This window comes from Alligator sinensis, unplaced genomic scaffold (assembly GCF_000455745.1).
Source record: "Alligator sinensis unplaced genomic scaffold, ASM45574v1 scaffold221_1, whole genome shotgun sequence".
Lineage (NCBI taxonomy): Eukaryota > Metazoa > Chordata > Crocodylia > Alligatoridae > Alligator > Alligator sinensis.
In genome coordinates, this window is record NW_005841948.1 from 1,790,365 (window position 1) to 1,802,754 (window position 12,390).

General features: G+C 40.5%; 1 protein-coding gene across 11 annotated transcripts in view; it reads left to right on the forward strand.

Annotated features, from left to right (window-relative positions):
- MLLT10 (MLLT10, histone lysine methyltransferase DOT1L cofactor) overlaps positions 1-12,390 on the forward strand; it is a 242,181-nt gene that overhangs the window by 102,949 nt on the left and 126,842 nt on the right. For all 11 annotated transcript variants that reach the window (XM_025199722.1, XM_025199714.1, XM_025199715.1 and 8 more), the window contains 2 exons: positions 2,834-2,929; positions 11,340-11,595. In XM_025199722.1, coding sequence (XP_025055507.1) covers positions 2,834-2,929; positions 11,340-11,595 — 352 coding nt within the window. The remainder of the gene's footprint in view (positions 1-2,833; positions 2,930-11,339; positions 11,596-12,390) is intronic.

A 12,390-nucleotide genomic window follows, 5' to 3' on the forward strand; every position in this document is an offset into this window, starting at 1 on the left:
TCTAGTTTGGGTGTGCTGCCTCTTATATTTTGATCTCCTGTACATTTTGTGGAACCTGCAAGATATTTCTTTGAGCTTCCAGATCAAAGAACACACGGTCAAATTCTATATTGAGGTTTAGAATAATTTAATCTAGAGCAGTGGTTCTCAATCCTTTTAGACTCAAGGCACCCCTCAGCAAATGTCATTTTCTTCTAAGTTTTCCTTCCATTTTTACTAAAGGAAAATAATGTATTTCTGTTGCAAAGGACTCAGAAAGATGAGAACAGCTAAGAATGCTTTTAACACTATGATTTCCTGTTTGAAATATATGGATTTATCTTGTGAATCATGTTTGCACACCTAACAGTGCTAACATAGTGTGACACACTATGGCACTCCTGAAAGGCAGGCAAGTCCTGTGGGACCCTGGTTGAGGATCACTAGAAGCTTAGATCATGATACTTTTTCAGTAAAGGTTCTCAGTTCTTCAAGGACAGGACACAGTTCTTCAAGGAATGCCATTCTTGAAATAGAAAAGGTTCTCTATGTGGATTGTGGCCAGTGGCCTGTTTCCTTTACCAACGTTGGTTTTTGATATTTTTTGAGTGTTTGCTAACTAAATAAGTGTATTCTGACAGCAGCAATATATTCTACTTAATTATTTCCACTTATCAAGTATAGCTTGTAGGTTCTTCTGTCTTCAGTCCTTGTATAGAAGGACTTGATAACATGCATCATGTAGAGAGGATTTTTTTATTTTGGTGACTGAAATTAAAATTTCAGGCTTGTGAAATGAGACTGAAATTTTTTGGACAGGACCCCATTTATCACTTAATGTTATCTTTTTAACTACTGTGACTGTCATGGAAACTGAGGAAACAGTGTTTAACTAGAGCATCTTGTCCTTTTGTTTTGTATTTTTGCTGAAGATAATTTGGAATTTTGTTTCAGTTTCCTTTCCTCTACTTTTTCTGTAAAAGATAGGTTTATAAAAAATTGAGATTAAGAGGCTGGAGAATTTTTCAGAAAAGGTAACACCCTTTTAGAAGTTAACTCAGTAATTTGTAGCTTAAAGAAGCCATGCATGGGGAGTCTGTTTTTCTTAGACTTCCAAAATGAATTCAGCTTTGCATTTAGACAAGCAGTTGGTTGACATCTCCTTACTATAGGGTTGGAGAGCCAATTTCATTATTTTTAAAACTTCCTCTTTGGCTCTCTACTGTTGTGGATATTTGTAAAGTTGACTCTTGGAGGTATCAAGGGAGTAGTGTATGTAAATAAATATGCATCTTGTTCTGATTCTCTTATGAAAACATTTCTGTATGCATTAATTTATTAAGTGCTGTGTCACCACCTTAAGAATTATACAGGTGCTTAATCTTTAATGTGGATCTGTATGAGTGATTTAAAAAAAAAAGATTACTTGGGACCAATGGTTTGAAATCTATGCCGCCTGTGTTTTTCCTCACTTTTTCCTCATTCTTTCAATTAGAAGAGAGTTGGACCATGCATAAGTTTTGTTGCTTTATATTAAAATGTTCACTTCTTTGAAGGACTGAATATAAAGACTGTATTAAACTTTAAGGCATAGTGCAGGTATACAGCATTCCAACAAATGTAAATCGGCAGAAGCGGCATACTCAAATAGCAGTTGCTACTAAGTGTTTTTTCCTTTCTAATACTTTCAGGCACCCTGATGTCTGTCCAAATAACAATAAAGTTATCTGTAAGGAGCAAATATATAACAAAGTATGCTATTAATTTTGTATTGAATACACTGATGCTATTAAAAACACATTTATCTGATTAATGCTTCTGCTGGTTTCTTTAAACATGTATAGTTTAAGATCTGATTTTGCAGATCTTAATTCTCCATGCACATAGAGGTCTTACAGGCATGAATACAACATGTCATTATAAATATCTTGGGATATTAGAGACTAATTTTTTTGACATTTGGACACAATTAGCCATACTGTTAATCCTCAGTAAATAAAAAAGGAAAATTGATTTTTTCAGACTGTTGAAAAATACAGTATTTCCAGTTTGAGTTTAACATATTGAAAATTGTGATTTTCTTTCAGAGTGTGAACTGTGTATTTTAGGAGTAAAATTTAAACAAAAATTCTGTAATCTAATGGAGTCTAATCTTGTTAAAAATTATATAATTTGGCACCAGTAGAGGAGCCAGCCTTGACATTTGTGAATTTAGTTAATATTCTACCTTTCCACTGATTTTTACATTAATACCTCAAAGAAAAATACTTCTTGATAAAATGATTACAAAAACTTTTAAAGTAGAATGCGTATCAGTATCTTTTCTCTTCCACTTTCCTGTCATGTTATGATATTTAATTTTTGGTAAGACCTGCTAACTTCTGTAATACTGGCGTTTGAAATATTGATGGTAAAATAATTCAGTAAGTATACAGGCAGTCCTCAGACTTATGACACAATTGGTTCCTGAAAACCGTGTCCTAAGTCAAAATGTTATAACTTGGAACCAGTTTTCCCATAGGAACAGTGTTATAGCCCCTGCTCTGCCGAAATAGGGTGTCAGTTTATAAACGTCTTAAGTGCTGTTTGTTGTAACTCAGTCATGGCTCAATAACTGCCTGTACACTTATTGAAATCTGCTTTACAGTGTAGAAATTCTCTACTTTACTTAGCAAAATATGCATAGTTTTATATTTTTGGAAATGATGGAATATTAGTACTTAATATGTAACTTTTATAGTCAGTTTGGGGTTTTTTTTATATTTAAATAACATAATTTACTTTTGCATTTTAAATGTTGATTATATTGTAGACGGACCTGAACTTAGATTATATTTGCTTTCATTATTTTTAGAAACATAAAGAAAAAGACAAACACAAACAAAAATACAAGAAGCAATCGGAGTCCTCACCATCTTTGGTTCCATCTCTTACTGTAACTACAGAGAAAGTAAGTTAAGTATTTTGTATTTTATGCCTTACCCTTGCTTATGTTGAAATGTATTAATACATTTGCAGTCTGACACACTTTAAGTAATGTGGAATTCTAAAATGTTTATTTCTAGTACAAAGGTTTGAGAATTTTATTATCATCTGGTAGTTTCTAGATATTAGTAGTTTATAGATATGGTAGGCTCTAGATATTATTACCAAAAGTTCTGTGCATCTCTGATGATAATTTTTGGGTTGCAGATCATAGAAACTCTAGTCCATTTTATTATTTCCTAGACATAGATCACTACTGGATTGACAGATATTTCAGTCAGTAATTCCGAATTAAAACTCCTGGGCTCTACTCTAGGGTGGATGTATGTCTCAGTTTAGCTGAGACTCCAGGATTCCATAGCCTGGTCCTGGCCAGTTTGTTAAAAATCCCGGGTTGGAGTCTGGTGGGGAGGTGGAGGAGCATGGTGTGCCAGATAGGCAACTGGGGAGGCACTACTGCTCCTGTGCAGAAGCAAGGACATGTCCCATGTAGGTGTGTGGCGCATGCTCCACTCTGCCCCCTAGCACCCACACAGGAGCAGTGGTGCCTGCTTGGCCACCTGCCTGGATCACCATGCCACTCCACCTCTGCCATGTAGGTAAGGGAAAGCGGCGGCTGGGCGGGCTTCACTGTGTGCCTTTTGGGCTAGGCCGTGGTGGCACCAGGGAGGAAAAGCCGCAGCTGGGCCAGCTTCAGTCACATGCGGCTTTGCCACATGCCACTCGGGACCTGACGTGCCTGGCCGGGTCGGCACTGGTGAGGAGATGCGGTGGCCGAGCTGTGTCCTGCTCAGGACCAGCCTGGCCCAGCCCAAGCATCACGTGACAAAACCACACCTTCCCTTTACCTGCGCCGGCCTGTCCCAGCCAGGCCGGCATTGGGGAGGAAGACCGTGTCTAGGTTGGCTTTGGCTGCATGCCTCTTGGGATGGGATGGGTCCGGCCAGGTCGGCACCAGGGAGGAAAAGCTGTGGCTGAGCCGGTCCCAAGCGGCATGTGGCTCAGCTGGCCCAGCGCCATGTGGCGAGCAGCTCAGTTGTCGCTTCTTCTCATTGGTGCTGACCTGGCCGGGCCCATCCTGATCTGAGTGGCATGCGGCAAAGCCGGGCCAGCTGCTGCTTCCCCGCATGCCACTTGGGATGGGACGGGCCCAGCTGGGTGGGCACTGGTGAGGAGAAGCGGCAACTGAAATGCATGCCACTTGAGACCAGCTGGGACAGGTCACCAGATGTAAGGGGAAGCCACAGCTTTGCTGCGTACTGCTCGGACTGGGCCAGGCCAGCACCGAGGAGGGAAGCTGTGGTTGAGCCGTGTGCTGCTTGGGACTGGATGGGTCCTGCAGCGCTGGTGAGGGGAGCCTAGGTCTGCTTCTGCTCTGTCTTGTGGGGCGGGCTGGGAAGGATTGGGTCTTGCTGATGCCGGTGAGGGGAAGTTGGGGTTGGCCAGCTTTTGCTGCCACACGGGGCTGGGTGGGATGGGGTGACATGAGAGTTGAGTTGAGGTAATCATTACCCAAATTATTTTTTTAAATAAAATTAAAATTTGTTATAGTAGGTGTTTGATTTTTAGTATGTGATACTTTATCTGTACTTTGTTAAAATGATTTGTTCTGAAAGATTTTGCGTGTGCAGTCCTTGACTCCATTGGTTTGGCTCCGTTCTGGGGGAGGTCTGATATCCCTGAAACCCTACTGATGGGGCAGGATGTTAGAGGGGTCACAACCCCTTGCTATTTGAGAAGTTCTGCCTGTGCCTCATGGCCTAGAGGGCAGAACGCTTGGGGTCCCAGGAGCAGGCCGTGCACTGTGAGGCTGAGCCCTGTGGTGGGCAGTGTTTCCCAGTCAAGGGGTAGACCTTCTGATGTCAGGGATCATGTGATGTTGGCAGGGGATTCTGAGACAGATGTGGTGAGTGGGGCAAGGTTTGGCATTGGGTGGGTGGGTCTTATGACACAGACGACGTGACAGGGTGTAACTTCTGGTTCGAAGGCCACACCCCCTCTTCTGGGGGCAAGAGGAGGAACTTCTGGTGGCAAAGGTTAGGGGGTGGGACTTCCTCTGAGCTTTACGTTTCATTGCCAGCAGATTAAATTATTTTATAATGTCTGGACAGTTCTTATTTCTTTTTAAGGTTATGATTGCTATTATGAGTCAAAAATCCCTTTTCTGTATTTAATCTAATTGGGATGTGAATACTTCCAGTAAATTCAGCTTTGGTTTGTTTATTCTAAAGGGCGATCTTTTGAAGAAGTTCACTCATGGACTTGGCATGTGTAGCCTTTTGTGTCTTAGGCTCATAGGTGGAGGGAGACAATTTTTGGGGGGGAAGGGCTGGGCATGCGCTTGCGCCCCCACTGGGCAGTGATTGGGAGGAAGTGGAGCAGAGCTGGGCCCAGGATCAAGGCCGGGGCCCGCTGAACCTGTGCAGCTGCCTCTTCCCCTGCACCTGGGGTCATTGTCTGGAGCTGGCGCCCCCTGCGCCAACAAATCCGCTGCCCCCCCAGTCCCACACTGGCCCTGGCTGCTTCCCCACCCCAGCTTTGGCCTCAGCCCCACAGCACCCAGGGGGGCCAGGGGCTGGAGTGGGGCCAGCTTTGGCTGCACTACTGGGCCGTAAGGGATGGGGCCCCCAGGACCCTCGCACCTGCCCTGCCCTGAGTCAGGATGAAGCCATGGCTCATCCAGGGGGCGCGGGGAGGGCATAGTGGCTTCCGCCACTGCACATGTCCCAGGAAGTATGGGGGGCATGTGCACCTGGATCTGCATGGGGCAGGGCAGACTGCCACTGTGGGCTGGGGCCAGGGCAGTGCCAGGCTCTTCCCGGCGGCGGTGCTGCGCTGCGGTCTGGTTGGGGGGGTCAGGTGGGCTACGGTGAATTTTGGGGTGGCTGCACCCCTCCCCCCCCAGCCCTTTCCCAGCACTGCCACAGCCCAGGCCCAGCCTACAGCGCCAGCCTACCATGCCATATGCAGATCTGGGGGCACATGCCCCCATGCCTCCTGGGGTATAGCAGTAAGAGCCATGCCCCATGGACATATCGCGCGCAGCTTAGTCCTGCGCCCTGCTGGCTGTGCAGTACCTGCCCCTCCCCCAGCCCCACTCCTTCCCTACCCCTGCTGCAAGTGCTGGAAACCCTCGGCTAGGCTGCCTTGAGGCCCTACTGCTGCCCCACGTTTGGGGGGCTAAGCCCCGTTAGCCCTGCCCCCCCCCCCCTTCCACTGCCTATGCCTGGGCTTATCCTTCTTTTTAGCTGCTGACTTCTATTTCTGTCTGGTCAAGCCCAGTATGAAGTACCAGAAATGCATATGGCAAGCGAATCTGAAGGTCACTGAAAGTTGGCAAGGAAGAGCAGTGTTACCAAATTAAATTCTCCTTTAGTGTGGCTGGCAGGAGTCTAAATCAAATTTGTTTTAGAAATTTTAAATTTATGCTTGCCTTGAGGAAGATCTTTCTGCAATAGATTTTAAATTTTGAAAAAGTTTGCAAAGAATTTCAGGATTCAATTAAGAGAGTGGTCGATGCAAATGATTGTTGGCTGAAGATCTTGGAGACACTGAAGAGAAAGTTGTGACATGCTTCGGATTTTTTCTTGAAGGGGAAAAAGTGGTTTTTGAGAGGGAAGGTCATGTTCACAATGAAAAACTTGCTTAAAATTTTTAAAATTCTAATTTGAAGTAGTTCAAGTCCTGTCTGTTGCAGGACTTATCCAGTCAAGTGGATAAAATGGATTTCTCCTACTTCCTTCTTTCCATTGCAGTATATCACAGCTCATAATACCGTAATCCTGCTGGAACAATATATATTGTAGTATGAATTACCAGACTTACCGTTTTAAAACTTTTACTTTCAAAGTAGGCAGAATACTTTGTGAGTGGACTTGATATATGACCAGAATCTGTGGCAGAAAAGGATGCTTGAAGAAAGCAGAACTTTTTTGCTACTGTATAGAACAGTAGTTTTCAACCTTTTTTGTACCAGGACCCATTTGTAGACTTCAGTGGCCAGTCCCAACCTAGTGCCCCTCACCCCCAACCCACTGCTCCCCAGCCCCCCAGTGTGTGGGGCAGTGGGTGGGTGGGTGGAGCAGGGGGTGGCCCAAGCAGCGCCTCGCAAGCTGGAACTCTGCCAGCCTGCAAGGGAAAAGCCAGTTTCCCACATTTTTCTCCTTTAAAGTAGAATCCATTTTTAAAGTTTCTTTGTGATGCTTTCATATATTCTTGTGACCCACAGATTGAGAAACGCTGGTATAGAGGATCTGGAGCTGCCAAAGATAGATGGCGTTTTCTTTGATTCAGATAACAAACTCCAATCTCAGCCCCAAAATAGACGTTTTCTAAGGGATGGATTTTTTTTTTTTAAGCCACCTAGAAGTTAAGGAGTTTTCTTTCATAAAAGTGTATGTTGAAGTGAGTGTTCAGAACACATAAGCAACGTAATACATGTTGGTATAGCATATTTGTACAATGACCAAAGTATAGATTGAAAATCCCTTGCTTTTTCCAGGCTTATTTCCTGGTAGGTGTTCCTGCTAATGAAGCCACAATAGAAAACACTTTTTCTGAAAACTCCTACTGTTTTAATCTTTTATGATCTCATCTTTCCAGTCTCCTTTTTGTCTACTTGCTATAGCTGTATTTTTTCTGGGGCAGGAAATACCATCTTTTTCTTCATAGTATGTAAGGCCTTGCACAAAAGATCCCTTACGGAAGTTTGTAAGTGTGACTGTAATACAGTAATACAAACAAACAAAAATCTTCTGACTGCTGTATATATAGAATTAACTTTCTGTGGCTTGTTCCTTTAAGTCTTCCTTTCACTTTCTCTACTCTCAAAGATCTTTCACTGTTATTTCATTTGAGTACTGTTTGCTTTTCTAGATTCAAAACCCATACCCTGTATTTCATAAAACTTTAATAATTTAAACAGGTTCCATTGTGTATTCTGATTATTAGGTATAGTGTTGTCAAGAAAATTGTACTTAAGGGTATTTCTTTTAAATATTATTTTCTTTCATTTAGAATTAAATTAGAATAAAATTGATTTTAGCCATATTTACTTTATTTTCAACAGTGTTTCCATACTACAAGTTTCATGTTCCTTTCCACAAGTATGATTTTTCTATCTTGTTAGCTACAGCTGTAAGGATTTTTTTAAATTGGCTATATAGCTACGTTAATGATTCACCTATGCCGTCGAACACCTTCAGAATTGTTTTTACTTGGATGAATGACGTAATGCATATTTTGGAAGGATGGATTACTTTTGATTAGTGTGATGTTGTTGTTGTTGTTATTATTCTTGGTTTTGTTTTTCATTCTGAAAAATATCAAATGGATCACAGTCAAGATATATGTGTCCAATTAGACTTCTGCTGCTTTAAAGGCAGTTGTCTGGGTAGAACTGAAAGGTTACTTATTACTTATTTTTTGAGGGTATTACTTTTGTTTTTAGCAGGTACTGTGATATTAAGGTATTGTGATGGAAGGGAAGGGAAAGGCAATTGTGTTGTGAGGAAAGTATCAATTGAAGTGTGGCAGCAAGCTGTCTTTTACATTTTGGAAGCTAGTGTAGGAGAAAGTCTTCAACATCATAGAGCCAAAACACAAAAAGGAAGCCAAAACAGATTAGCTTGGCCCTGCTAAGTCAAGCAAGTCTACTGCTGTACTTGCTAGTTTTCCTGCGCATCATGATGGTTTGTTTCCTGCACTCTCAGTAAGGCTTCTTTAAAATACAAGGAGCTCTCCAGGTGCAGACGCAACCTTCCCCATTCGCCCACTAAAGAGGCATCCTGGGCTGTATGCTCATGCCCTGTTGTTGGAGCCACAGCACTTCACACAATTGTGAAATGGTTCCCAGGTAGTGACATTTTGGAATGGTTCAGTTATGGGTGTCTGCACCCTATCTTGTAACAGTTGTGAACTGGTTCTCAGTCAGTGACATTTTGAAATAGTTCAAGTGGAATGTGTTTCTGCTCCCTATAGTTAGAAACAGACTATAGGTACCATTCTGATTCGCAATATATGGGAAAATGCAATTATTTCTGAACATGAGAAGATTAGAGTTTTACATAACACTATTGTTTGTGCTCTATTTCTAAGCATATCATCTTCCTCCTCCAGGACAACTCCAGTATATATTTCATCTCTTGTCATTGGGGAGCAGACCAGATCCAATTTGAGCATACAGTGAGAGTTCATATTTCTGTTTACATCATCCCTACCCAGTTTCCTCTCCCTCGCCTATTTGATGCATTAGTGAGGAGTACCAGTGTGTTTTCTTTACATGACCTTTGACCTGTACTAGGTCATATAGGTCACATGCGAGAGGGATGGAGAGAGCTTCAGGACCATCCCAACTAATGCAAAAATGATTGAAAAATGAGATTGGGTAGTTTCTGTGTTGACCTGTCCTGCATAGAAAAGGTTTGTGTTTCTAAAGTAAGCCATGAAGTTTAACCAGCTTGAGTCCTGTTGGTCTGTTAAATGGAATTTCATCTCTTTCTAAGCTCACCGTGGGAGTCAGTTAAGCAAAATCGTTGATAGTAGTTCAGCAAAATAGTGTCCTACCTACCTTGTTTGTACTGAGTGATGAAAACTTGAAAAGATGAAGCAAATTAGTATGGGAGTATACTGAAAATTGAACTACTTTGGAATCAAAATTATTTTTATTGTGATGGAAATTTTTTGTGTTTCCTGATAGCAGTGTTATTGAAAAGTGGGATAACTTTTTATTGCTGCGTGTATTATTGGAAAAGATAATAGCATATTATGCTATAATCCCTGATTCAGAAAAGTATCCTCATTAGTAGAAAGTACCCATGTTTTAATAGGACTTAAACTCATTATAAGAGCCTTCCTTAAGTATGTCTTTAAAGGCATTCATATTAAGTGCTACCCTGAATCTCAGGGCCTTACCAAGTAAAGAACAAGAAAACAAAATGTACTTGTTACGGAAAATACATAAATAGAGACTTTTCTAAATGTTTAAACAGTATTTATTTTACACTTAGAAAGCTTTGTCAATCAAAAACAAAACAATTGTTTTACTTCCTTTGTTTTACTTCCTAAAGTAAGTAAAATGTAACTCTACTAAGTAATATCACTCATATTTTTTTCCTTTTCCTATTTAGTAAAATACTTCATTTTTATTAGTTTCAAAATATGATTTTGTAGACATAACAGATAAAGTGAAAATAGACATAGATACAAACTATTGAAGATACAAAGATAGCTACCTTTGTCTTGAGTGAAATCTGGGGTTCATCCAAAGTTAACAAATAGTAATAGCTGACTATCATTATCACATTTTCACTGAAAAGCACACCACAAAGGTCATGTTGATTTAACTATCTAACAAATCTGTCAAACTGACTTCATCTGAATCTGATAATTCAGTGCTTACCCACTTCTAATTTTGCATCTAAAACCAGACTTTCTATTTATTCATCATTTTTTCTAGCCTACTTATTTTTTAGTTTTATGAAAAATAAGCATTTATCCTCATCATTTTAAATTATTTGTTGTTACCCAAAATATTTACTTTTGTCAACTCTTGTGAAAAGATAGTGTGCGCATGCTAGAGAGGCTGGAATATTAATGTAGAGTGAAATGTATAGCATAAAATGGATGTGCTTTCTTTTAGATATTTCAGATCCCCCTTTTAATATTAGAGATTAACTATTACACATTCTCAGTTGAACATAATTTTGGCATTTTTGGACCACATGTAATAATCCAAACACTGCCTTCACTGAACAAACATAAACATGTTCTGTAAAATGAAACTGTTTCAGAACCTTCAGTTTCAAAACTGTGTGTCTGGGTTTATCTTTGTACCCTTTGAGTAATCGTGCGGATTTAAATGAGTCTAACTGTATACAATTAAGTATTTGTATACATTTGTGGGCTGGTGCCATAATTGCAGAATTGTAGGGGTTTTTATTGCACAAAGGGTGGCAGAAATTGATATTAAAAAGTGACATTATTTTGATAAGTAGATGTACCAGTGCTTGCTATTTAGCTTTTGATAAATATGGTGACTATGTTGCCATGTATCTAAGTCACCATGTGTCTTCCACTAATTATTAATATTTGATTCTTCCTAGGTGAACTGACAGTTTATACTGTATCTGATCTGAAAAAATTGTGTTAGGAACTGATTTCTGTTCTTTATGTTGTCTTACATACAAGACTAAACATTTTTCTTTTAATTCTTACAAAAATACTGTGAGTTTGTGAAATTTTCTATGATGATATGACAGATATGTCTTGTTTGTCTTAATATGCTTATTGGTTGATATATAAGGATTTTTGGGGGCATCTAACTGTCTCTCTCCCTTTCCCCCCTCTCCCTTCCTTTCTTTGAATCAAAACGCTAGACCTACACAAGTACTAGCAACAACTCAATGCCAGGCTCCTTGAAGAGGTTGGAGGATACCACAGCTCGATTTACAAATGCAAATTTCCAGGAAGTCTCTGCACATACTTCAGGTGGAAAAGATGCCTCAGAGGCAAGAGGGTCAGAGAGCAAAGGGAAGAAATCTGCAGGTCACAGCTCAGGTCAGAGGGGAAGAAAGCCTGGTGGTGGAAGGAATCCAGGAACAACTGTGTCGGCAGCTAGTCCTTTTCAGCAAGGTATTAATTAATAATTATTTTGCTTTGAAATGCAATTATATTGGTGGATAGAAATTTTGTACTTAAATTTATTCTTTAACCTGAATAAAAATGTTAAAAAATGCATGACTTCAAGAAATGCATGTTGCTTTTTCAGAAAAAATGGGTTTCTCTTTGGACAGAGTTGTAACTCTTTTTTTTCCCCATAAGGTCTATTTATATAACATGCCTTTTTAGATTGTTACACTTTTCCCATAAGCTTTCTGTTTCCAGCAGTTTATAAATGTGCTGAAAAAATAATTCAAAGCTGAAATTCAGCATATAAGGTATAAGCCTAGGGGACATGGTTAAAAATATTAAATCTTTTAAGTGGTGTTGGGGTGATGGTTGTAGCTGTGATGGTTCCAGAAATATGCAAACATTTGTGAGTGATATCTTTTACTGGACCAACTGCATGGCTGGGATAGATATACTTAGACAAGCTTTTGAATGCAGTCCATTCTTCTTTAGGTCCTGAAGTGACCTGAAGAATGCACGTTTTTGGGCCAAACACCCTTCTAAAAGCATAACAAATGGCAAAATTTGATATCTTCTATGCTTTAGTGTTGTTGGTTGTAGCCGTGTTGGTTTAAGGACATAGGCAGACAAGGTTCTTTGGGTAGATGTGATATCTTTTGTTAGACCAAATAAATAGTTGGAAAAATTGTTCTTTGTAAGCATATGCCTGAAGAAGGGTGTTTGTGCCTGAAAGCTTGCAAAGAACAATTTTTCCAACTATTTAGTTGGGCTAATAAAAGATAACCCCCCCCCCCCCAC